Below are 27,791 nucleotides of genomic sequence, written 5' to 3'. Positions count from 1 at the left end.
TATACAACAGCAAAAGGCATAACTAAAAATACAATCATCATCTAAAGTTCCTTAAAGCAAGCAAAATAACTCTTGCAATAGATTTCCAAAATAACTGTGGAAAATTAACTCCTTCACTGATTTGACTACAGCCTTTACAGTAACACTTTGTACCAGATGTGTAATCCTTTATTTCCAGCAGCCAAGTTGTATCTGTTCAAAACTATTCAGGAAAAGCATATTCTTGCTGAATGAGAAAAAAAGGGAAGTGTAATTCTAGTGATGAAACAGGCCAAGGTCATCCCAGTACCTCCAAAAATAAAGACAGTTTTCTGACAGTTTATATTTCTGAGAAGAAATGACATGCATTTTCATACAGCAAATGTGATTAGCTGAATTATAGTTCTCTACAGGGTAACGCTCACTGAAATTCTGCTACAGCACACATACTGTTCCAAATAATGTCCTTGTTGTTCAAATGCAATTTATTCAAAATGCTAAATTCACTCATCTGTAACTACAGAATACAAAATAAAGGTATACTTGAATGAAAATGCCTCTAATAAAAAAACACATTGTGGCAGACACCCACTATCCCCAAGCTCATGTGGTTTAATATCAAGGTTATAAATTGCCTCCTGTGACTGGATACAGCAACTGATTTTATGGCATCTGACAGGATTCAGCAACGAAATTCCTAATCAGTTTAGCTGAGGCAATTACGTTAGACAAAACCTCTTCACTTGTTCAGTTGCTGTGGTTGCTGTTGCCAAGCATTTTACCATCACCACTTTTTACCTGTGCTCTTGGAGAGTTCTCTGGTGAACCACCTCTCAAGAATAAACACATTTTGAGGCTGTTTAACCCTCCAGCTGACCAAATTCAGCTCCCCAGAGCCTGTTGTACTGACATCTCTTCCATTGTGTAGTATTGTAAAGTACTTGGAGTAGAAAAATTAGGAAGTGAGGTCAACCAAATAAATCTCACGCTTCATTATCTACTCTGTCTGTGTAATGTAGACCTATTCCTAGCATTCCTCCTTTTCTGAATTGCTGATCAGAAATCTCTTACCATGTTCAACAGTCAAAGATGATCCCAGTGTTCATGCTTCATCTTTGAACAGTATTTCCAACTTCAATTTTGTTGAACAGAATTATTGCTTAGTCTTGGCCTTATTCGGCACAGTTTCAATACTGAGACCTCTCAAGTCTCATTCCTACTTGTCCATCTGGAAACAGTTGGTGTCTCTTTGGGTGGGGAACGGGGGAGGGGCAGGCAGGGGGGTTGTAAGAAGCAAAATTCTGCTTCTTTGCCATAACCAAGATAAAAGTGTTAATACTGTGGTCTTCAAGCTTTATTATTTTGTAAGGTAGTATGTACTGAGTACTGCAAGCTCATCTCAGGGTCAAGTTCTAGGAGGCAAGTCCCACAAAAGCACAGATGGACTGTGATGAATCTATGCCTGCAATTCCAGAGGAAAAACAGTAGTCCCTGGATGCTTTAAAAAAAAAATAAAAAAAAATAAAAAAAAATCACACTTGCAAGTTCACTTCTACAGTTCTTGATGAAATCTTAGGGTTTTTAAAATATTTTTCCTGAAAGATCTTTTGTTGTGCTTGCCAACAGTACCTTAAATGGATCTCCATGACTCAGATTTCTTCATGGAAGCCACTTTCTGGTCCCACGAAGACAGAATGTAGAAGAACGAAACTGACAGTTACATTTAACACTTTGGGTACAATAGACTGCCTTGAAACCAAAATTACACAGCTTAGGATAAAGTCTTACAAAGATTGGTTTGCTTTCAAGTATCATGTCACTCCACCATTTCAGTTAAACAGGGGTTAATACAGGAAATGGAAACACAGGAATGTGCAAAAGGGTCCCTGAGTCAGACTGGTGCCTTACACATGATAAAAGTTAACTTTGGGGAAGGTTAGCAAATAAAAAGGAAGTACTAAAGTACCTGGAGAGTAACTTCTTCCACAGACACTTCCCAGCATTTACCACGTACCTGGTAAATGCAAATGGCTGGAATGAGATGGGTTGCAGCTGGTGGTCCAATAATGCCTTTGACAGACATTTGCATTCAGAGACACATACTGTGTATACACCTGAAAAGCAGCAAGACGGCCTATCTTTCACTTATGAGTTATTTGTGGCAGCTGGGAAAAGAACAGTAACAATCACATTCAGTAACTTCTGGAGGTAATTTTAATATCAAATGCATTGGCATTCTCATAGCACATATGTAGCAAATCTAAAAAGCCAATCCTTTCATGCTATAAAATCAATTTAGAAAAATTTGTACATTATTTTTGCTTTTAAACATCTATAAACCAGTCAATCTGAAAAAGAACAAGTCGCTTGATGATAAAAACTAACTTTACCATAAGAAAAAGCCTAAACTATTTTTCATAAGGAAACACTGAAAATATTCATCAATTAACAAAGGGCACGCATTTCTGCATTTTATCTTTCATTTGTTTTACAATAAATACACAGATCAACCTAGTAAGTAATGCTGGTGTTGTGATTTAGGTACTGAACGACACAAACTCCAGGATAAGAGGGAAAGCTGTTGGTGGGGTGGAGGGGAGGAGGGGTAGTGACAAACTACAGAATTAAAGTAGAAACAAAGACAAAAAACATACAGTAACTGTACTAGGCTGCTCACAGCTATACAGAAGGTAACTGCGCTCAGCAAATTGCTTTGTTTTCAAATTGCCTCTCTGCTCCAGCAAGAATGCTTCCTGGTTTGAGAAACAATAAGGGGGGGTGGGGAGGTGTTGGGTGACTGTACAGAACCTGAAGTAATAACTGGATTTTCCAAGTGCTCGGTTTCAGAGTTACTCTGTCTTGAGGGAAGGGGCCCTGAGAATTCTGCAACGACATAAAAATGTTCACATCTTTGGGTTGCCCTCAATTCTTATTTTAACTCTCTATCCTACTTCCAGCTTTAAGAGCTCTGGTTTTGTAGATTATTTCATGACACAAGTGGCTTTTGTGGTTATCTGACACATCTTCTGAAGGGTGAGACGACACTCGAACTTACAGTGGAGAACAGGAGAAAACATCTTAAAACGATCACCTTCTATCATGCAGTAAGTACAGAAAAAAGTGTGCACATCAAAATGTTATTAAAATTTTATGTGATCACTATTTGACAAAAACTGCATAAATACGTAGGCAGACTGATAAACTTGTGCTAGTTTATCAAATCAAGTCTGAGTTCAAACACTCAATATTCAGGCATCTTTATGCAATTCTCCTAAGCAAAGTGTAAATCCTGTTTGTCTTATATGTAAATAACATATCTTAAAGACATATCACACAAACATATTGACCTTAATTTTCAGTAAAACCCCTCAGACTTTTGAGGTTGTTAAGGCACAGCCCGCTTGCCTTGCTAATGCAGGTGATACTATAAGATTTGCAGAAACTATTCCCAAAAAATAGGTGAACAGCATTAAAAATCTACTGCCTACACATATTGTATTGGCATGTACTTTGAGAGCAAGTTGTCTTCTGAAATCTGATAAGAAAAATAATAATAAAAAATACTTAAAAAAAAAATCCACTCTTGACTTTAGAGTATTTCAACAGTCACTCTCAAGCAAGTGTCTTCCACTCCGATAAACTCATTTTTATGAAGAAAATGACAGGGAGGGAAATAATACTAATAAAAAATACAACAAAAACTCAGCCTCAAATCTTGGCAGAATTTTCTGACACATGCAGATTATGTCAGTATATAATTAGAAACAAAACAAAAACATAAATCTCTAAAGAGAGTCAATATTACATCCTTAAATTAAAACAATACATAGTATTCACTCTATTTGTATCAGTTGCAAAATCAAAAGACACATACAGGATCAAAATCCTGTCTTCAGGGCCAACTCTATGTTTATATACCATTCATGTTGATATAGAAATATAAAGAAAAGGCTCCATAAGATGAAAGTATTTTTATATCCTTGTGGCACACACCTGTAAGCAGCTTTCATATGCCAAACAAAGGTTCAATTAGCAATCCATGTGCATTAGCTTTAACTTATATTTACACTCTTAGCTACAACCTTCTCCCTTCCCCCCCCCCAGCATTCTAAGACCACACAACACCATTGGAAAAAAAAAAAATCTTTAAATAAATACATGCTGAACAAAAAATACTTTTTGTGGGGTTTTTCTGTCTTCCTTGCAAGGCAGGGAGAGACCAAGTGCTGCTAGGCAGAGTTCCAGTTACTTTATACAGCAGTGTCCTTTGCTAGGTCTGCCTTATTAGATTTATTAGCTGCTGCTGCCACTATGCTGTTGAAAGTGCAGTTGCAAGATCAGGTCACGAATTTCTTCTCTTTTGCTTCTGATTAGCTGACGAGGGAACCAATCTTCCAGATGCAGTGGCTCTTCAAAGTTAACTATGGGGTTCTGGTGACAGAAAAAGGAATATTTACGGCATGAATTTCCCAAAGCAACCTTCAAAAAGAATTTCAAACCCTTCCACTGCTGCTGAGACCAAGGAGGCACAAACAAGTTCCCACACGAGTGTGACAGGCTTCAAAGTCAAATTCCAGTTCCTCCATCATAATCACATATATACATACCCTTACCAAAAGGTACTCATGGTTCCACTCCTTGATCAGGCAGCCTACAGCAGATGCCCACTACTATGTCACCCATATTAGCCTGCTCTTTAGTCACTACCCATAAACTCTCAGATGGCTTCTCATCCAACCCAAGGCAGAGATTCATGCATTCCAGCTGCTCTCACATCAAGGGCAACTCTGCCTCCTTGTCTTCCCTGCCTGTCCTTTCTGAAGAGTCTTACCTATCCATTGTGGCACACCTGCCACATGAGGTATCTCACAACATCCCCACGAACCCAGCAAGATCTTAGCCCTGCAACTGCATGCAGATCTGCAACTCCTCATGTTCATCCCCCACACTGTGTGCATTAGTGTACAGGTGCTTTGGAATGGCAATCTGTTCTCCTACAGAAGGAAAACCTGTCCGCTGTCCAAGGCCCCACACAAGGCTTTGCATGCACAGGAATCTCAGAGAATATGGACCACACCTCTAAGCACCAAGTAAGCACAGCCATTCAAAGGACAGAGCAAGAGGGCAGTGCACTGGATCAGGATGAGGAAGACTTGGGGACACCCTAGAAGGCAGTGCCTGAAGCCCAGGATCTGCAGATGTCTAAAGGTATGTGCTGAACAAAAAGAGAGGCTCCCTTAGGTCTGTGCATTCCCTTTTAAGAATTACCCCCTCACTCACTCCAGAAGCTGCTGCCTACAGAGTCACTCAAAGGCCAATGCACAAGCTGACCAAAATTTTAGATGCTACAAGAACTGATGCAAAGATACGTACATGAAGTAGACTCCAAATACACCCAAATACTTAGGGATATTGAACGTGTCAATGTAAATGCAACGTTTAACTACAGGGTCAGAAATGTTTGCTGACAGACAGATGAGAAACCAGATATAAAGATCCCAGCCACCACGTGAAGAATGGGTTTAATCTCCTCTTCTTCAAATGGCTTTGACACTTCTAACACTGTGCCTCACAGACTTTTGTGTCTGGTTATTTCCGTCAAAAATACATTTTTGGGGTTTAAGGTAATTTGGTGGAAAGGGGAAGGTAGTTTCGATTTGTACCTGGAAAAAGCTTTCCACATATTGCAGCAAATAGACCCCACAATCGCTGCTATTATCTTGTTTAGGCACTCTGGGACACAGGTCAATCATTGTTGATTTACTGAATTCCCGATGTGTTTTTCGCTTAGCTTCCCATTCCATTTCAAGGTACCTACAAGAGAAAGCAATCAGTTGAAATACTTGAGAAACAGCTCAGTTTTTTTGGGAAACTATTCATTATTGTTCCAGAGCTGGCCAAAAACCTAAATTAGCTTTAATCAATTTATTTTTAACAGAATCTGTCAAAGAAATTTATACACTATTTCAACTATTCAATATTCTACTGCACTCAGAGGCATCTCTACCACATAATAAGAAATATACAAAACAGAAATAGGCATGATATTACTTAAAACCAGTTATTTGTGCTGAATTTCTTTGAGCTATTAGGATACCAGAACATTTTTAAATCTTAAGGAATAACTCCAGGAATCTTTCCTGGCTATCACACAGATTCTTCCTGGATTTATCCTAGAAGGCCAGCAGAAAATGAACAATTCTGTTTTGATTCAAATATCTAACAACTTTTTAAAAAGTTGTTGATAGATGTTGAAGTAACGAGGAACACGTAAAAGTACTGAAATTTTTAGGACATTCTTCCAATACTTACATCCTTATCACATATAAGACTGAATATATTTTTACTCTCACTTTTCAAAACAAAAATACCATTCCACTCTAACTATACTGACACATCAAACTTTTAGACAGCTTCAGTCTATTTTCTACATTTTTGCACATATATAGGAGTGGATTTAACACTGTAATTCTGTAACCGCCATCAAAAAAATGAAGATCAGCCTTTTGGAAAACCAATCACTTAAATTTCAAAGTATTAGTTTTAAAAAAGTATTTTGAATATAGAAATACGATCAGCAGTACCTCTTGTTAAAAGACAGAAATTGTAGTTACTTACTCTCTCAAAACCTGAACTGTTTTCTGCACAGAACCAGCTTTCAAAGAATCTAAGATGAGTATACAAGGCCTGTATACAACAAAAATAAACAAACAAATCATTGCAGTCTTTCATTATCACACTACTGAAGCAAGTATTTTATTTGAATAGAGCTTACCAAGAGCATCAATATCTGAACCAATGTGGTAAAAATGGACAAGTACCTACAGCTGTGGTTTTATGAAAAATAACTGAATTACTGCAGAATTTCTTAATGTAATTTAATGTTACAAAATTAGAAAGAAAACTGAAACATACCTTTTACAAATCTGCCTTTTGGAATTACTTAGGGAGATCTGAGAGAAAAGAAAAGAAAATAATCTTTAAAGAAACCAACAGCAATTACAAACTATCATCTTCCTAGATATAAAGGTAGTGAGAGAAGCTCTCATTTCAGAAGAACAGATAAATCATTTTTAAAAACATGTGAAAGCATAGCAGAGCAACATAGGTAGGCAAAGGAGGACTTAAGGCGAATCAAAAATGTCTTGCACATACTGCAGGCTATGCAAACATTGATAGCTACTGCAAAAAAGATGATGCAAAATCACTTGGTCAAAGTCTCACAGACTTCAGAACTAGAGTAATACATTTTCTCTGCCAGTACAAAAAGGTACTTACTTTAGAAATAGCTGAATCTAGAACTGAAGCAGCAGCAGCAATTTCATTGCCACCTAGTACAAAAGAACAAATTAGTAAGTCTTTAAGAAAATATTTTCTAACCAAAATTTTTTTATTTTCAAGTTCCTGATTATTAGTGTTCAAAATACAATAGTGAAGAACTAATTTATAAACTAATTTTGAACATTCCCATCTGAATGTTCAAATAGCAGAGTTACTGAGGGTAATTTTCCTTATAAAATTCTTACTGAAATGACTTCCCAATCATCACTGATTTTACATGTCCTTTCCAGTATTTTTCAGAGTTGCAGATAACTTGCAGTCCTTGCTATGCATGGTGATATAAAAACAAACTACATCAGCCTTGATATCCTAAAAACTATCTCTTACTTAATTTCCCTCCTTCAAGGATTAAGACACTATTAGAACTGTATATCACTTGACATCATTCTTTTCTAGATTACCTACCTTTTGAGAATAAAATTCTGTTAGAATCCATTTCTTCTTCACCCTTGAAGAACACTGAACCAGGTCTAGTGTTCTCACTCTCTGACCGAAGTGGAGACTGGTGAGATAAGGAATTCTGATGGGGACACTCCTCATACACAGCTTCTTCTAACCAAGGGAAACAGATAACTGCAATGTACCAATGAGACCTGCCCAGCAGGAGGGAGACGGGGGAAAAATGTCAAAACTGTGTAACATTTGGTTCTCAAAAGGCTATGAAAAGCTTTTATAATACTGAGAGCTCATGAACAACTGTTCTGTGATACATAACCATCATTGCCATGTTCCTTTATGGCATCTCATACCAATCCTCTCATTCATTTTTTCACTTTGCATTGTGGCATAACAGCAAAAATCAGTATCAATTCCTTTGAAAAAAAAAACCCCCAAAATTCATCACAGCAATTTATCAATGTTTGGGCACCCATCCCAAAATGTAAGGAAAAAGAAACAAGTAATAATCTGTGATGGTGATCCCAGTTTTGAATATAGCTGAAGGTATTGGCACACCTTTAGCCTCATTTCTTTCTGCACCTGTTTTCCATATGTACCTCTCCATGACTATTCAGTTTTACAAGAGAGTTTCCATGTCCAGTTATTCAACCAGGCCAAGGCACAGACTACGGAAGTACTACTTTTACAAACTACTTTTTATAGACACCAAAAGCGCAAAGTTTACTAATGACAACTGAATAAGCATTTTGTCTTTAGAACAGACTTCAAAATTACCCATTTCACACCTGTTACTTCTTCAAAATCTTAAGTGTCATGTCCAGTGATCCAACCCTACAGCCACAAATTTTACCACCACAACATTCAAATATTTAAATCTTTAAATATCAGGAAAAGTGTTGAAAACACACAGACTTACTCCTCATTCACAGGCACAAAGATATAATCTTTACTGAAGATATTTATACGACGAGTCCATGTTCTTACTCTTCTATGTCTTCTCTGTGCCACTCTGAAGAAACCAAATGACAACCGTTATTTGGTTTTGTTCTATTTAGTTAAAGCAAGCAGAAGAATTAGGACTCCTACCCCTCCCCAGTCCCTCAATGTGTTTTTCACTTACTCTTGAAATTTCCCCACAGATTAAAAATAAATCAGCACACCATTGAGCCCAAGTGACAAACAAGCTATTCCTGAACCATCTCAAACTCTTCTGGAAAAAAATTACTCACAGATTTGAATGGATTTCTTGCAGTTATTTATCAAGTAATTATTATTTACTACACTAAATGAAAAAATCTCATCTAAACACCAGTGTAAAAGCAGATCTATAGTAATAAAAAAACATCCATGAATTAAAACTTTCCAATGCCACTTTTGAAGGCCTGTCTATACAACCTTATCTTTTGAAGGGAAAAAGCTAAATGCCTTGCACAGGGTCATCTAGCACACCTGCAGCAAACACAGAAGAGAAACAGATCCCCTCCAGTCCAGAGATTTAAGTGCTGGAGCACATTTAATTTCCAGTTCTACAGACATAAAGCATGAGGAGATGATAATAGGAGAATAAGAAAATTCTGAGAAGAAAACTAAATTTAGATTTTCAGCTTTCTTAATTTGCACAAGTTGAAATAGAAACAAACATTTCATACAACTTTGCTCTGAGTTTCTGATAAAAATATCAAATACATCAATAACTGTCCGAAGTAAAGATTCAGATAAAGTTGGAGAAAGGTGATAACATTTTCATTCATATTCAGTATGAATCACATGTAGATTTTAAGGAAAAACACCAATATGCTTAATTGTGAGTTACAATATTCGACCACTGATCCTTTGGAGAACACCAATTACTATTTCATGTACTAATCAGTAGATGATCTGGAGAACTTCCAAGTGGCATAAATAGATAGCTTGTTTCTGGTCATAATGGCACCTAAAACAAACTTACGAAACTTTGACATCCCCCTCAGAGGTTTTTTCTGTCCTGGTCAGGCACTTATAGAAGAAACTGCTAAAAATGTGTGTACGGTCAGCAAGACGTTTTGGTGCCTTCTCCAACAACAGGTACCTACCAAAGAGGAAAAAAAAGGGAATTATTAAACTCCTTTTCTAGAAACTACCATTACTGATAAAAAAAGGACAGTTATTTTAATGACTTATCACACTCAGGTTATACTTACTACCAGTTGCCTTCACAGCCACTAATCATGCCAAACTTTTCTCTCTGCTCTATTTTAACTATTCACATGCATGGACATCAGAGTGTGTAACAGCCAAGCAACTACTAAGAAAGCAATAATTTTTTGTCCTAGGTTTGTGCTCCAGTATTCAAGCTTCTGAATTTATTTTGGAGTGCTACACTCCTGCATGTACAAAAAGCATAGTACAACATGCAAAGGTCAGTACAATAACCTGCAGAAGTAAAACAGACAATTTAAGCATGTGAAAGTTAAGTCAAATATTCTACAAGTACTTATTATTTCACTGCCAATAATTTCACTATAAACATCAGCTTGAGTGTTTCTTCTGTCATCCTAGAAGACCAAAGCTCTCATAATTGCAGTTATCCTACACAAAGTGCCTCCAGCTTCATCTGATGACTTGGGAAACACAGTCATACATGATACAACTTGCAACACAATGAAAACTGAGAATGTGGGAAGTCTAACAAATTTTAAAAGCAGAGAAGTTTTTGCAATGATTGCATTAAATTCTTTAATTTTAATCTTTCTTTTCTGTTGAAATGAAGCCAGAGCTGTTGAGAGGACCATGCTGTGTTATTTATTTCTATTTTAGGGCAAAATACAAGGGGGTCTGCTGCAATATCCCATTGAAACACTTTGTAACACATTGCCTTTCTCACTCCTTTAGACAAGGCTTCCTATGGCTCCTGCTCCTTCAGCCATCTGGATGCCAAGTAAAATGGAATTCTTGCTGACAACCTTCAACAAACCAGAATTCTTCTTAGGTCTAAGTCAACAGAGTGAAAATAAACCTCAACTTTAGGGAATGGTGGCCATGGTGCCAGTTTTTGAAAAATTGCTTTCACAAGCAACTTTAGCATGGAGTAGCTTGGCCAAGCACAACTTCCTCAAGAAGTATTAGCTGTGTTCCTTTCTGCAGGAGATCTGCATCAGAAGAATGCCTGAAATTGCAAAGAATAGCAGGGGATGCTCCACTTCATGCAAACTTAGTAAATAAAATACTAGTGCAGACCATCTACTTTGTTCAACTGCCTACTTAACACTGCTCAGCACTTTCTGTTGTGTAAGGTCACCAAAAGGCTTTTTTTCCTTCAGTTATTCTGTCTGGATTATATCACAGCTCTTTAGAGGGACAAAAAGAATTAAATTAAAACAAATAAAACTGCTAAGAATATAAAAAAGCTTTTAGAAAAGTCCAACATAAAAATTCATCACACTCTTTACTCCTGAAATTGTTGTACTGTGTTTAGTGACCAACATTTACAGTAACATTCAAGTCCAGATCAGGCCCTAGAAAGAAGGGTACAAGCAGGACTGTGATTACTCACTTAAGATAGAAATCAATGATGACATCATTGAGAAACTCTCCATATTCTAAGCACTCTAGGTCTTCTCTTGTGACTCCCAGTCCTCCTTTTGCAGGTGGCGGCGGGTAAACAATTAAACTAGAAAACATAAATCATGTGATAACAGTGACAAATTGTTTTACATGACATTCTTCTTAGCATGGTTGTTTCACATGTAGAAGATTTTCTAGGAAACCTGTTAAAAGTAGTAGTTCTTGAAATTGTTGGCTAACTCAAAAGTCCTTTACCATTTCTTCTGCTAAGTGTTTCAAAAGAAACACTCACTCCAATGCACACTGAAACTTTGAGAAAAACTTTCGAAAGGAGACTATTTTTTACCTTCATCTTGTTTTTCTATTCTTCATAAAAGTAGTTGACAAATGGCTATGTAAAATGTGAAGAAATACTATGGGACAAATGGTCTGAATGAACAGCCCAACAAGGACTCCCACATTTCCAGTCAGAGAACTTGGGCTTACACCTCATGTAGCATATGTATTTGTAAGTGGTTTAAAACTGCCCAAGTTACTCCTACCACTAGTATTTAAAATGTACATAAAACGCTTCAGATTAAAAACCATATTAATTACCTGGAACCATGAACTGAGCATTTTTGCTGTTGAAGAAGCAAAATCAACTGTGATACTGTCAGTAGAAACAGTGACAGCAAAAGGCAAGGGTTCTTAAGAGCATTTTAATCTGATAATGTTTGCTGTACTACAAGTATGAGCACTAAGAGGCAAGTGCAGACAGAACTGAGGCATGTCAGTGCTCTCCCAGCATCTTGATACACTAGTGTCTTTTTTCAACCAAGCTCCTGTACTAACAAGTAAACTGTATGACACATCAGTTATAAATAGAGTGTGACACAGTGAAAGAAAACATAGTTTAGATTTTAAAAAAGGCTCATCTTAAGTTAGCAATAGTTCTGCTAAGATGGACTTAGATGGACATCTACAGAACCCATGAGGTCCCTATCCTCCCCTTTGATGCACCCATGATGTGACCTTGTAGTCACAGTTCAGGTATTCTTCAGTTTCTGTGAGATTTTCTGTAATCCTGTAATACATCCATTCTGTCTGTTAACTATCAGGATGGAACAGGAATAACTACACTTAGACTTGGGGATATTTTAGATATCTAGAGCAACTTTCACACAACTTCAAAAACAACTAAAGAATGGTAGTTAGAATAAAAGCCCTCACTTAACAACTTATTTATTCAATTTCTTTTACTTTCTCATTTATACGAAATATTACTTACTTCTTAACTGCTCCTGTTTCTCTTACTTCTTTCCATTCTTCATTCAGTGCAGAGGACAAAGAGATAGAATAGCAACCACTATTCTGCTTATTTGCAAGGGCATAACTGGGCCTGACCACTTTTAGGTTTGATTCCTATCAGAAAAAAAACCACAAACAGTAATAGTAGTAAAAAGCATTATACAGCTTGATACATATGTAAAACAGAATACAGAAAATTCAAGCTTAAAGCCCACAGGAGTAACCTGTATCACTGAAGAGGATTCTTGCTGGAGAGCAAAAGTGTAACCTTCAGGATTTAGGCAAATGAGCCACCGCTCAGGCAATAAAAAATTAATGGATCTTTTAAAATGATGACAGGTCTTAGTTCATAATCTCTCCAAAACTGTCCAAGTATTATTTAGTCAAGTGATGCATAATTGGTTTTGGAGAAGAAACATGACCTGAAAGGATGGAGACAAGTATCAGACCGTCTTACTTGGAGCTGTGTGTGCTTGGAAGGTTTGAAAATCCAGTCCTTAAACAATTCACCTGAAAAATGATACAGATTTGAACTGGCTGGCTCACTATTTAAGTCTCCAGTTTCATGGATCATATTTATCTGTTGTCTCTGTGCTTTTTACTAGTGGGAACAAATATATGTAATTTCTGAAGTGGTAATGACGTGGAATTGGATTTAGACATTTACTCCTCAGAGGGATTAAACCATGACAACACATTAACTTGCACAGACATCTCCCCAGCAGTCTGAGGAATCATTCAGCATTTCAAGCTGTGGAGAAGCTTGAAAGTACATCTAGAGGTGTCTGGAGAGCAATATACACAGCTCCTTCTCTGCTGCCTTTCCAGCTCAACCAAAAAATGTCTCCACCACTCATAACTTCATTAACTCTCACTTGCTGCCCTGAAGACACCACAAGGGCAGGAAATCCCTATTCTAAATATACACAACCATGAGTCAATATAAAGCATAGGTACTTGCTACTCACTGATGAGGTCTACACACTCTCCCTCCGTGGACACAACCTAGCTGACTGCAAATTTTGCAACAATCATGACTGATTTTTTTTGAGCCATGGATTAAGAAAGAAGGCTGATGGAAAATTCACTAGAATGTGTGAATACCAACAGGTGGTGATAAAGAAAGCAACAGCTACACACTAACCTGAACTGCAGGTTCATGAGCATCTGAGGTATTCTTTTTCGGCATATATTGCTTTAGTAGATCCTTATGGTAACTCACAAAAGAGCTTTCTTCAGGAGAAAGATCCTTAAACAAGGGAAATGCTTGCTTCAAAGACAAAAACTCAGCGAGATCTGGTGCTCTGTTCTTCTTGCTCACATCTGTAATCAGTTCAGTCAGTCTGTCTTCTTCCCATTCTGTGAGTGGTTGGGACAATTCAAGAAATACAAATTCACCAGGTTTGGCTGGAAAAAGGAGAGAATGGATAGTACTAACTATTAGATTATGTGATAAGAACTTGTTTGCACACCCACAAAGGAGCACGGAGAGACAATGGCAGGCAGGGGAGCCCAAATAATACCCTACCAGGTTCATCACAGGGGCCATCAGCCCACCAACGGCCCACCTGATAAGCCCAGAGGAGCACAGGAGCAAAATGGCAGGTAGGAACCCAAATTAAGTACTTTGAGGAAGACAAACACACTCTGGGCCCTAAAACTCAATCTTTGCTTGCCAAGCCTTTTCTGTAGCATATACAATACTCAGGAGTAAGGACAAGTAAAACATCCCATATATTTTAAAGGGAGAGATGCTTTATACACAAGCCTAGTTACAAGGGCTTTCTCACACAGATTACAATTAAACTGTGTTTTGAGGTCTTTTTAATAAATAGCAGTGGTTTTGAATCATATTATGTTAGATTTTTTTCTTCCAAATACAAGTATAGCAAGGCATTTTAGAAAAGCAAAACTGGCCACATTATCTTTAAAATGCAATAAGCTTTCCTCCACATTCAAAAAACACAACTGTAAAATAACCACTTTATTGACATGCCATAAATTAGACCTTTCCTTTGCATTTAAGGAAAGAGATTACTCACATGGCTTGCTGATAACTAACTTTCCCAATTGGGTTTCCATGTTTTCTACATAATCCACAGACAACCAAAGAAAAATGATAATTGTTGAAGAGGAGCCACCACCACTTCTCCACAAGCCAAACTTTCTGAGATCCAGAGTATCCACTGTCAGCTTAACATTCTTATTGAGAGCCACTGTAGAGAACAGAATTTAAAAGAACCATACCTATAAGAGCCATAGTCATACATGTTACAGTAGTTACATGCTGAGATCTAAGTACAACCAGAGCTTATTAACACAGTACTTGTAGATTTTATTCCTGGTATTACATAAAATATCTAGAATTCAACACTGAAATCAGTTACATCAAACTATGTAACACAAAGTTACCAACTGTGACCCCAAAAGCTACACATCTAAATTTGGGATTCTTCCTGAAAAAAAAAGTTGTATTTTTTCTAAAAGCAAACAAAAAAAAAATTGAAAATCACAAACTCCTATTCACTTTTGGTCAATCCAATTTAGTTATATCTACAGTTATATTCCTCTTATCTTTAGTTGACTCATACATTTTTGTGTAACTTACCTGAGGGTATAAATCCCTAATCTGAAAAGATGAATGTTTCACCTCAAAAATACGCACAGTCATTTTTACTATAGTTCAACACCTATGATATGCAAGAATATGGGAGGCAAGGCCACTAAAACTACAAAGTTCATCTTAAAAGTACAGGAAACTGATAAATTATTAAGGATTACATTATAGACACCAAAACTCCTTTACTGAAAAATGTGAATAAGTGAAAATTATCTAACATCTTTGTGAAAGCAAGTAAGAGTATAAATTACTCATAACAGAAATACATACTTAGTATTTTAATGCAATACTTTAAAGATACAGTTAAGAGAACCCTAAAGAAAAAAATTCTCTTACCCTGGAGTGGGATCACAATATTCTTTGCTGTAAACTGAAATAAGAATAATAAAAAAAAAATTACTTTGCTTTTTACAAATTGATTAAATCAATATAAGAATTTTTAATTATCTGCATGTCTTTCCTTATAGCCAAATACACTGAAAATAATATAATAGAGTCATTTAGGTTGGAAAACACAATTCACCAAGTCCAACCATTAGCCTGACACTATCAAGTCAAATATGCATAGTCTGAGACTTCATACTGCCTATTTCACCTGAAAGAACACCCCTGAAGACATACTGCAGAACCTAAATGACAGCAAATAACTTGCAGAGATGCTATGCACTGAGAAATGAGCATAAAGTTGCAGAGCTGCCTATAGGCTCCTTAAGAAGAAGAAGAAGAAAAGATGAACACTTGAGACAAAAGGAGCTAAAGCAACCCATGATAGGCTGTCAGATGCACTGTTTGAATTAAGGACGCGATAGAAACGGTTCAACACTGGGGTGTTACTTTGCTATTTACAATAATTTTTGAATTAAAGGCCTTGAAGGATTCCACTTGCACTGCTGCTATGTCAAAGAGATTTTGCTAAATAAAGAGTGCTTTATTGTCACTTTGACAGAAGGTTCTCATATACATTGACAGAAGAGGTTTCTCCTACGTTACCATAGTAAGCACGAAGTTGTGTTCTCCAAGGAAAATGTCTACTTTACACCTAAAGCATTGATTCTAAAATTATTTCAACTCATCCTTCAAATTATTTTGGCCTGTTAATTTAGGAAGTTACCATGAAATGTTTCCATAACTGCATGAGAACTGCTGCACAAAACTGCTGTTTTCTGAAAACCTAAAATTATTATTATTACTACAATCCAAGATTTCAAGATGTCTTACTGAAAGCAACAAAACATATGCAGGTTCAAACATTTCTTTTTCAGTTGCAATATACAGAAAGAGCCTGGTCAAAGACCTGTTGAAACTTCTGGAGCTGGTACTCCATTTAAGCACATCATCACTTATGTTTCTACACACAGTGAGTAGCATGTTGCCTATGCACTAGTGGCTTTAGCATTGTTTTTATGCTCTTTAAAGCCACAAAACAAGCAATTTTCTGTTTAAAAGGCAAGATTAGAGCATAGTATATATCTGAACTCTGATCATTATGGATTACTTTATTCTAAATCGTTACTATTTCTGAGAAAAGCAACTGGTTTTTCTTTTAAGTGACATTAATTGGCCACTAATACGGTCATTATTTTCTGTTAGAATTCATTACAAGCATCCTCAGTGTGACTTCTCAAGTACAGCATTTATACAGAACTTTTACATCTGAAAACTGTGGCCTCAGAAAATCAGTTAGCTTTTCTGACAGCAATTCAAATGTAGACGGTAATGGACTACACACTCCATTGTTTAGCCAAGGGAATTTGATGCAACAATAATCAAAACTGAGTGGTTCCATACTAAGTACCACTGGCTTTGCCTACCAGAATTTTAATTTTTAAATATTCTCAAAACATCATCATAATAGAACAACTTACCCTAGCAGGACCTCTTGATAAGCATTTAAATCTCCCAATGTATAGACTATCAAATGTAACATCCAGTGATGGGTTCATCTGTTTTCTAGATGTTTTTTCAGAAGGTAAGGTGATCAGACTTTTATCTTCAATTGACTCTGTTAAAAACTGGAAGAAAAAGTATATTTATTACAGGGCTTTAAATGAGATACTTCCCTCCTGTAACCTTAGGAAAGTTTTTCATCACACTGGTAAGCATTTACTCCCAAAGTCAGCTTCCATATGAAAAATAACACAAAAGCTTTAAGTGTTAACACATCCATTACTGACAACGTCTTTAAGGGCCTAAAAAGATCTTGTTTCACCTTCATTGCCAAGAAATGATCTGTGCACTTTACTAATCTAGAGCCAAGTAAAAACTCAAACAGAGCAACAAAACAATATCCCTCTTTTCATATCAAAGGTTCAGGATCCAATTCAATGCTTATGATCAAAATGATGCACCTGAGAGAAGATGCAGCAATGGCTCTTGACTGGTTTCAGGATAACTCAAATCCAGGTCAAAGCAAGCAGCATAAGGCTAATGAAGTCTAAAATGAGGCAACAACCTTTATGGCTAGTTCTAGATTCACATTTTACTGCTAGCCACACAGAAAAGGGAACTTTACCCTGTCTCTCTCTGCTGTCAGCAAAGATCCTTGAATTTCTCCATGCACTGAATTACAGCAGAGGACTGGCTGATGAGAAGAAACTGCAATCAATTTAAAACGCTGTGTGAAAACAAGTTTTTCACAGATGTATCTTCATCATGTCTATTTCTAGCTCGGGTTATTATTGGATCCTTTGTTTTCTGATATTAAACATTTCCAAATGTTTGTTTTCAAAACAGGAAATACACTGTATGTTGCAGAAACACCGAAGCTTCAGAGCCAGAGAATTCTGCTTGCCGTTGGGACTATAAATAATAATTTTCCACAACAAACATTGTAGAAATAAAGGGTTGGCATAACAATACATAGGCCAAAAACTAGACTACCTGCTCTGTGTGGCTTTCCATCTTGTCTTCCAACTGCTTGGCTGAGAAGTCAGACTGTTGGTCTGTTTCTTTGATTTCAGTGATACTATCCTGCATCAGCTCTGTGCACTGTGGTTCAGAAGGTGAATCTTCATCATCACTGGAAAGGATAACTGAAGAGGAAAAAAAAAAAAAAGTATATATATACTACATGACGCAGACTTAAGAATATTTCACTCATTGTGGATTTCAGACAAGTAAAGAATTCTCTCTTGCAGCACGTAATATCAAGGTACATTGCCCAAACCAGTCAAGATCTGTGTGCATCAAAGTGCATGCAACAAGTACTGCTTTGTATCTTTATGAACACCTTCTATCCAAGATCCTTAAAAGTATTTGGCTATTAAAAGAAACAGGCCACAACTCAGCTGCTTCGAACTAGAGAATATCTTTTCTCAGCTAAAGCATCAGCTTAAGTACAGGCTCCTTTTCCATAGCCACAAAATCAGCTGCAAAATAAAGACTGGAATTTTAAAATCTTGCTGTCTATCCTGTTTCTCAGGTACAAGACCCTCTGACTCCAGGCACTGTTCTGTAACCTGCACAGTGCATTACACACAACGTGATCTCCATCTTCAATCTTTTGTTCTGTGTGTTTCAACTAGCCAGCCAGGCTCAAGTTCTCCTAGTACCTAAGTGTCCCAACAGTAATTGTCAGCAGCACAGACATAGTACATACTTGGGTCAACGGAAACAAGTTGCTGATTACCCCTGCAGATTCTGTTCCGCAGCTTGCTCAGGTACTGAGATGGGTCCATTTTCCATTTCCTGATTGTACTAACTCGTGGTAAAATCACATCCTCAGTGGTGGCAGAAAGCTGTTTCTCTGACAAATTTCTGGGAGGAGACTCTGAGCCAGACTCCTCTGTGCGGCTGTGAGCAGGCCTTAAGTGCTTGTGTGTGGAAGTGTCTTTACAGTCTCTCTCTAATGGCTGGGGAATACAGTCCACCACCAGAACAGTATTAGATCTGTCACTTTGTCTGTCCTCACAGGGTGTTTTGCAGCCAGGAGTTGAACTCAAACTTTGCTTTTCCTAGAAACAGGAATCAGAGACAGGATATAAGTTTATTTCTTGACATTTCTAGATGGTTCATATCAGTGATCGCTGAGATTTAGCTATGTGCTAGAAAAAATAATTACAGCGTAACACAGCAACATTTAATGCTCAGTTCAGGACAATTTCTCCCTCCTCATATTCCAAAGGTTATTATTATATAAAGACATAAGGGACAACCTTTTAGAAGTTTATTTTGACCCCCATTCAAACTGAACAAGGAACTACATCTTATTTTTCACTAGCTCTCTCACTGGCTGGGCTAACGGGATTCAGCAGCTGCCTGTCTCTGTGGGGTTTTAATCAAAAGGTGACAGGGATGCCTTTATTGTATTCAAATGCTTGAATATAAATCTTTGTACTTGACTGATTCCTTCAATCTTTTGTTTATGTTTTGGTTTGGGGGTTTTTTGGTTTGTTTTTGTTTTTTAAATCTTAATGATGGATAAGAATAAAACTTAAAGGAAGAGTACAATAAACTGAGGAGAAGGGAGGAAGAAGACATCTGCAAGATTTCAACAACTCCAGGTTATATTTAGTAATTTTTGTATTAAAGCCCCTAATTAGTCCCTAACTCTATATCATCTGTGAAAGAAGCTTCCCTTAAGCAGCTAGATGTCTTTATTTTCAAAATTCTTTTAGTCCATGCTCCTGTTTGAAAGAAACACTGTCATTCACCTCTCACAACGTTTTTTGCTCCAATAAGCGTATTCTGATGTTGTGGACAGAAGTACATTTACTCACTCCTTCTGATGCATCACTGAACTACTTTCCCTCAACAGGTATAATAAGCCCTACTTATTACAATAATTCTTTTATTTGGGATGTTGCTAATGCTGCTACTGAAGTGTGTGTGCATGTGTGTACACAAACACATACATTAAAATTAAGTGCAACTTACAGAGAGTACAAGTAATTTTTCTGGAATGTGTGCATTACAATCATCAGAAATATGGCCACTATGTCTTCTTTTCCTTTTCTCAGAAGCAAAAGAGCCCGAGTCCTTCTGACTAAGAGTAGTGCTGTTCATCTGTCTGCCCCTTTTCTCCAGTTCATCATAGTGCTTGTTTTCTGCATCTAAAAAGGAGGTGATTTAACAGATTATCCTTAAAAACCTTTACATTTCTCCATATCTGTTATATCTTAAATAAAATGCATGGGAGCAGGCATCTTCCATGAGTATCTTTAATAATTCTTTCCTTTTTTAAATTGTGTGTGGCTGCCAAAACATATTCCCTAAAATAATTAGGAATATTATTATTGCATAATTACTTAAGATAAGGTTATAAACAAATTTATAGCTCACTTCCAAGTAAGAATTAGTCTTTCTTTAATCTTCTGCCAGATACAATATTCTCAATTTCCTGTTCTAATCTGCAAACATTACTAATCAGTATAAAAAGGCAGTACATTATCCCTGGAGACTGAGCACAGAGGTCATAATTCTTCAGCAGTGAATACAAGTATTGTCAAACAGCATAAACATTTTAGCAGTGTTCACAAACCATTGAGCATTCTTAATGGATTACTTTCTTGATTATAAAAGACTTTTTAGAAAATCAGGATTATAAGAGTGAAGTGAGGCTTTCTTCAGTTTCATTTTTCTTCCACAGGTTTGATTCACCATAGTTTTATTCCTATTCAAAACCAGGCATTTGACATATTTTACCATACCTGTAAAAACCTGCATTTTGAGGAAATATATACATTGCTTGCAACACCTATCCTATTTCTGTGCTCTCCTATTCCAACACTCTCCAAAATTCATACTTAAATGCTACATGACTGCTCACTACAAACCTTTCTTTTGCAGCTCCCGTCTCCTTAACGTGACAGCATTAGTTTTTCCTGGTTCCTTAGAGGACTTGGTCAATTTACACAGCTCATCATCTGTCTTTCTCAGGCAACGTTCAGACCTGCAAATAATATTAACTATGACTTATCTTTAATTTTGAAAGAATACTGAAAAAAAATCGTAACAGAAACTAGAGTTGATTAGACCACAAACTTCTGCCTTTCTCATAAAATTTGTGGACCTTGCAAATGAAACACTGTTAATTCAGTCCAACTGCAGAAATACAGAGGTATTCTAACAATGTTAATGAAACAGATGCTTCCAAAAAGCACAAAGTACGAAAATCTGGCATGCTTGACATCAGGCACAAATACTAAATTTGCTGTAAGGAGTGACTGCAACAAGAACACATAAGAAAAAGAAAGGGAGTACAACAGTCACTTGTAATTAATATGGTGGGAATGAGACAATGTAGTATATTTTTTAGATTCAGCATGACTAACAGAATCCATTCAGTAAGACTCTGTAATGAGAAATTATTTGAAATAAAAATTCCTGCTTGAAAGGGCCTGCTGTGAAGGAGGTAAGGGAGGATGGGACACATAAGAGAAAGAAACAGAAAAGGATCACAGCACTTAATCCAAATGGATTTCATATTCATTGCTTTATAATGTGTCTAACTGTGAACATTGTGGTCTCAAACTTGCTAAGAGCTAAGTGTCCATCACAATGACTGAAATCACTGACAGCTGAGCTCGGACTCGCAAAGAACATCACCAACCATGGACATCTCTAACTAGATAGCCAAAACTGTTGGACACTTCCTGAACAGATGCCTATTCTTCAGTGCCTATCTGTAGATTATTGTTGCTCTTTGGGAACACTGCAAAGACAAACAAAGATTTCCACAGAGCTCTGATACTACAGCGACGAACAGTATGTATAAGCACTGTGAAGAAATTACTGACTATCTTTCCATTCACAAAGAACCATGAATTGGACCATACAGAGAAGAAGTGCTCAGTAAGTGCTACTATTTATTCTGCATATTGAACAAGACAGGGTCTTGCATAGGTCAGGTAGCTCTAGTTCTGGAATAACCTCACTATAGAAAACTTTAGTTTGGAACCCACATCTCTTTCTCAATTTAAATATTTGTATGCATAACAGCTGCATAGATATGACTGCCCTAAAAGATCATACAAAACCATCAAGTGTTTTTCAGCATTTGTTTTACACCAACATCACCATTCAGGCATTTCAATAATAGAAAGTATCTCAATAGGACTGTTTCAGATAACAAGCTTCCTTAAACATGTTGACTTTATACATAAATTCTGCACATTTTTTTTGCAATTTTAAACTTTGCTGGTAATTTAGCACCCTTTAACAGACATGCATCACCTATGAAGCTAAGGCAGCATATATACTATCAAGTGTTCTCAACAGCCATGGGAAAGAAGTACTTTAAACACTTCAAAACCCCGTGTTTCTTTACATTTAAAACCTACCTCAAATTCATTAGTTATACTGATAGTTCAGTGGTGACAAACAAATGTGTTTCACACTGGCTTGCAGTGAAAAAGCAACTCAAAATCCACCAATTCTGTAATACCAAAAGCAAGAAAGAAAATAGGGAACTTGCAGCAAGTTCTAGCTGGTAGAGATTAGTTAAGTCATTACCACGCTGTTCTGATCACACACAATTCTTTGGTTTGATCTGAAATTTCCATAGTACAAAACTGGCACAATTTTCAGTAAAACAAAGTATGCATTCTAGCTACTCTGATGATACAAAAGACTCTCTGTATGACCATGTGCATTTATATGCATAACCTTTATAAGAGGGGAGGTTTTATTCTCCTCTGAAAGAAGGGACCTCAAAAGAATCAGTGCCAAGTGCATGTAATGCACAGATTTTACTTACAGAGAGGTGATGAGGATCAAGCCATGACTTTGCTGAAATAATTCCTAAATTCTCCATTTCCCATGTGATATGTCTTACAAATTGTACTATTGTGCTGGTCACTGGAGAGGGGTGAAAAATCATCCTAATGTTGGTTCCTGCTACTGACAAGCCTTTTACATAATACACAACTAGAAAGTTGTGTAGCAGGAACAGAATATTAATTATTCAAGCAATGAACCAATCCAAAGCTAAAGGAAGTTGAGGAGTACACCAATGGCTAAAAAAAATTACTAGTTCAAACCATTATTGTGCTTAATATAAAATTCAACAGCCACCCTCCAAATATGAGCTTGAAAAAGAACTCAAGATGTTTCCTCAGATTTAGAGAGTTAAATTCAAGAGTTCATGTTCTCCTCTCTATAAACCCACTACCTTCCATCATCCAAAACATTACCAAGTGAAAAAAATCAGATACTAAAACTAAAAGAGTTTGCCATAAAACAAAAAAAACCCCACAACACCCCCAACAAAACAAAAAAACTCCCAACAACATGAAAAACATCCCCACACTTCACTCAACCCTAAGTCATAGAAAACTACTAGCAACAAATATAATATTTGAGACAGCCTAATAAACTGTTCTATCTAAATCCCTCATCTAAATTGCAACTTTATCAGGTTAATTTAAGTAGCAATGGGTAACCCAATATTAAAAAATAAGGAATTAAAAATGAATTCCTATTGATTTCAGTTCTCTAAGATGTTGATGTATCAGAATGAGGAATATGACTTACTTTTCTCAGCTTTTACCTGGGAACTGTTAATTACTCCTGCCCTCAAAAAAACCCCAACACATTCTTCTCTTCCTCTTTCTACCTTCTTCCTCCAAATTTGTTGCTAAATTTTCCTGTGGAAAACTTGCTGTTGAGCAAAGATGTAGCCATAAGAGATAAGAGGATACAGCTTACTTTGAATGCAACTGCCTTCTTACATCAAAATGTTATATAATTCTAATACTTGATTTCCATTAGTTTTCTATGTCGAGCATTACTGTGATGCTCAGTCAACCTAAACACAGGAACAAAAGAGGAAAAGTAGAGGTTAAGTGGTGAGATGACACACACAGCCCTTAAACAATGACACCCTGTTAGGATTGAGACCACTGGTGGGTTATTGTGAAATTACCTATTACAGAGAGGAATTTGGAAAATTTTGCAAAAGAAGTTAATTGAAATCATGCTAGAGCACATTAACAGCTACAAGAAAGCAAGATTTTGGTTCTGGACACAAAACCAACTTAGATGTGTTTGAATTACTTGGCCATCTTCATAAATCAAAACATTGATCTACTGCAAACAAAAATTCCATCTAAGAAAGGAAAGTAGGCCATTATCATCAGGTCCAGCAAATCAGAACAAACGCAGTGTTAAAAGGGCTCACTGGACAAGCATGTTAGCTGCACCCAGGAAACTCATCTCCTGATTCAAGACAGGAGTAGAACCAAAATTGTTTCAGGGAAATTCTTTTCCATTGTGAACTTATGCCACTTCAGGAAGACTGGCAAAATCAGCAGTGAGTAACATACCTTTCAGATAGAAAAGAACTTTCATGAAGAGAACTTAATATCTGACATGTCTGCAGGCTGGCAACAGATGATGAGGGTAGTTGACCCGATTGCAATTTATCAGCAGCTGGTAAATTTGCATCAATTGTTACGTGGTTGTCTATGTACTTCCTTCCAATTTTCGTCCTCAGGATGTTCGTCAAGATAACTTTGGGTTGCCTGCCATATATATAACAGTAAATCATAAATACTGCTCTGAAATCTAGAGGAAGAAACTTCTTGTAAAATTCATGTATCTTAGAGGCTTGATAATCAACATCAGTATTTTCAGTCCCTTAGAGAAAAAAAAATCCCATTAAGAAACTTAAAATACAAGGTAAGAAGATTAACACAAAAAAGCAACAAGAGACCAGGGTAAGAAAAACTAGCCATATAATTTCACCTCAGCCAAATACAATTCACACTGCATTGTCTCTAACGCATCATGTAGTACTGTTTAAAATCTGGTAAATGTTTATCTCTAAATAGCTTTCATGCAATACACATTTCTCAGAAATCTCGAGCAAACAATCTGGATTTTCCTGTGAACAAGAAGCCTCCAGTGAAACAGACTGAATTTTCCCAAGCACTTAGCAAACAGGTAGAAAAAAGGTACACAAAAAGGTAGAATTAGAATTTGTTCCCCTCAGTTATGAAGTGGCATTCTACAGAACAGCAAGACTCAGAAAAACGTTCCCAGGTGTTAGAACACAAGCATCAAAAATAAGCCGAGCAGAAATACGAAGATAAAACTGCCCACTTGAGCACACACAACTTACTTCATGCAATTCTACTGCAGTCAGCTTGTTGTATAGCCCTCGATTTACCCACCTAAATTTCTCAATCTGGGATTTAAATTCTAGCACTTCCATTGCATTTTGTTTTGGATTAGGATGTAACCTCCTGGCCTTTTTGAATCTGTTTTGAAAAACACAGTCTTTTGGGAATTGACTGTGTAATTCTGTTGTCTGTATTCATCCACAGAGCAGACTTCAGCACAGACTGTGTGATGTCTGGGGATCACTCAGATCTCCTCTTGCACAGAGATGTAAATTTGCTTTTAAACAGGAGACTACCTTACAGACAAGATGCTGCAGATGCACGTACCTGATAAACAATGAGCCTACCACTGAGAAAAAAAGTCTAATACAGAAAAACACTGTAGACTGGATGTAACCTCCAAAAAACAAAGTCCCTAAACTGTCTTGGAGAAAAAAAACAGAGAAAAAAGCATTCACTATAGCCATACTTTTCCCTCCCTCGATATCTACAACTGACCACTGCTTGCAGGAGGGTCAGGATGATACTGGACTTGATATGCTTTTCTTCTGACTTGTTATGCCAGTTCTCCTATTTTCATGAGTAGTCTAAAGCAGGAACAGTGAAAAATACACCTTGATACCTTCTCTGAGAAAAGGGTTGCAGTTAAATACAAGTGTATTCTTTGCACAAGAATAAAAAAACCCTGAACATTTTGAGAATCCAATGGTTAAATCAGAATTAATTGGTCTCATCAGCACAAGATCATCTAGAAGCCATTTGAACAGCAAAACCACCACAACATGCCTGGCACCATCTCTCTCAATGATTATCAAATGGAACCAGGAACAAGTGAATTCAGCGAAGTCAGATGAAATACAGTTCATGAACAAGACAGCTGTGGTACAACAAATATCACTTTCTCATGAAAAAATAACTGTAAGGAAATTTTTTTTTTTAGTGACATGAGGCAAAAACAACATACCTTTTAGACAGTAAAAGACTTTGGAGAGTAGGGTTTAAAATCTGCCATATCTTTAGGCTGGCAGTAGATGATGAGGGTGGTAGATCTGACTGCAGCTTGCCAGCATCACAAAAATTAGCACCAGTTTTAAGTTGCGCCTGTGTGTACTTTCTTCCTAGTTTCGTCCTCAGGACATTCGTCAAGATAACTTTGGGTTGCCTGCCATACATATAATAATACATTAATAATAGGGTGCTGAGAACTTTTTAAGTCACATGAATCCAACAAAGCTTTTCTATGAGTTCACTGTCTCTGCATCATTCTTTATACCTTCACTAGAATTAGGTTCACTGCCTTGACAATTTACAAAGCAGTTCTCTTTTGAGAACAGGAATCACAAACACATCTCTTGATCAGGATAGCCTTTCAAGGTTTCTTCTTCCGGCATGAACGGCTAACATATCCACACGTGATTCTGAAGAGGCAAACTTTCAGTGAAGAGCCCAAGCTCCACCTCATCACAACCTCCTTTCAGGTCATTGTAGAGAGCAATAAGATCTTCCCTCAGCCTTCTTTTCTCCAGGCCGAAAAACTCCAGCTCCCTCAGCCACTCCCCATGGGACTTATGTACCAGACTTTTCACTAGCTTTGTTGTCATTCTCTGGACTTGTTCCAGCACCTCAGTGCCCTCCTTGTAATGAGGGGCTCAAAACTGAACATGAGAGTTGAGGTGCAGCCTCACCAGTGCCGAGTACAGAGGGACAATCACTGCCCTGGTCCTGCTTCCACCCTATTGCTGACACAGACCAGGATGCCATTGGCCTTCTTGGCCACCAGTGCACGCTGCTGGCTCATGTTCAGGTGGCTGTCAACCAGCATGTCCAGGTCCTTTCTGCTGGGCTGCTTTCCAGCCACTCTTCCCCCAGCCCATAGCACTGCATAGGGTTGTTGTGACTCAAGTACAGCCCCAACAGTAAGCCTCATTTAACTTCTCAGCAGATAAATATTATACATCATAGATGATTTGTCCAGATTTACTTTATATTCAAACCACTGAGAACTGGACTTGTTTTCCAAGGGCTGGTCCTAAGAGGACACTGAAGTTCAGGTTAATTTGTCGACTTTAAAAGATCACTGAAGCAAGAATTGCTTTTTTCTATCGTGCGTCTTGCCTAACAAATAAAATTGTCCACACCATAGAGCAAGACTTCTTATAGCTAGAGAAAACCTTTTATTACTCACATAGCTGTTACACACATGCTACAGTAACATTTCTTAAGCAAATGGTTACTATTCTTCAGTGGGTTGACAACTGTGCAAGCAAATCTAATTGTCTCCCTGGCATGTTACAAAGACTCTGTGACCGTGTATGAACAGGATTTGTAAAGATAACAGAAAATATTCCAACATTGAGTGTTTAAACAACACAATGACAGAAAAAGTCCACAGCAGAAGCTAAAGGAGTCAGAAGCAGAATTTCACCACCTATAATTTGCTGTCCACCTTGGAAACTCATGTCTGACATGCTTTGCTCACATTCACATCATGCTAGTCCTTAGGCTCCAGGCTCCTCTGTAATTTGGTTTGATCATTGCAAAAATGAACTTAAAAATTC

At 37.2% G+C, this 27,791-nt stretch overlaps 1 protein-coding gene across 9 annotated transcripts in view; it reads right to left on the bottom strand.

Annotated features, from left to right (window-relative positions):
- Positions 1–2,175: 2,175 nt before the first annotated feature.
- Positions 2,176–27,791, bottom strand: part of SENP7 (SUMO specific peptidase 7) — a 36,216-nt gene continuing 10,600 nt past the window's right edge. For 4 of the 9 annotated variants that reach the window (XM_064644202.1, XM_064644206.1, XM_064644199.1 and 1 more), the window contains 20 exons: positions 26,198–26,395; positions 24,436–24,633; positions 20,947–21,062; positions 20,048–20,223; positions 18,771–19,125; positions 18,053–18,204; positions 17,038–17,184; positions 15,509–15,542; positions 14,595–14,768; positions 13,697–13,959; positions 12,533–12,666; positions 11,252–11,368; positions 9,668–9,787; positions 8,636–8,728; positions 7,726–7,913; positions 7,258–7,310; positions 6,895–6,932; positions 6,598–6,666; positions 5,643–5,793; positions 2,176–4,410 (listed from right to left, as the gene is read on the bottom strand). In XM_064644202.1, coding sequence (XP_064500272.1) covers positions 4,273–4,410; positions 5,643–5,793; positions 6,598–6,666; positions 6,895–6,932; positions 7,258–7,310; positions 7,726–7,913; positions 8,636–8,728; positions 9,668–9,787; positions 11,252–11,368; positions 12,533–12,666; positions 13,697–13,959; positions 14,595–14,768; positions 15,509–15,542; positions 17,038–17,184; positions 18,053–18,204; positions 18,771–19,125; positions 20,048–20,223; positions 20,947–21,062; positions 24,436–24,633; positions 26,198–26,395 — 2,914 coding nt within the window. In that variant the 3' untranslated portion in view covers positions 2,176–4,272. Of the gene's footprint in view, positions 4,411–5,642; positions 5,794–6,597; positions 6,667–6,894; positions 6,933–7,257; positions 7,311–7,725; positions 7,914–8,635; positions 8,729–9,667; positions 9,788–11,251; positions 11,369–12,532; positions 12,667–13,696; positions 13,960–14,594; positions 14,769–15,508; positions 15,543–17,037; positions 17,185–18,052; positions 18,205–18,770; positions 19,126–20,047; positions 20,224–20,946; positions 21,063–22,452; positions 22,851–24,435; positions 24,634–26,197; positions 26,396–27,791 lie in introns of those variants that run through there. The other 5 variants (XM_064644204.1, XM_064644203.1, XM_064644201.1 and 2 more) reach the window with 4 other exon arrangements.

The sequence above is a fragment of the Pseudopipra pipra genome, chromosome 2, assembly GCF_036250125.1.
Source record: "Pseudopipra pipra isolate bDixPip1 chromosome 2, bDixPip1.hap1, whole genome shotgun sequence".
Lineage (NCBI taxonomy): Eukaryota > Metazoa > Chordata > Aves > Passeriformes > Pipridae > Pseudopipra > Pseudopipra pipra.
This window is presented reverse-complemented; position numbering and strand designations above follow the sequence as displayed.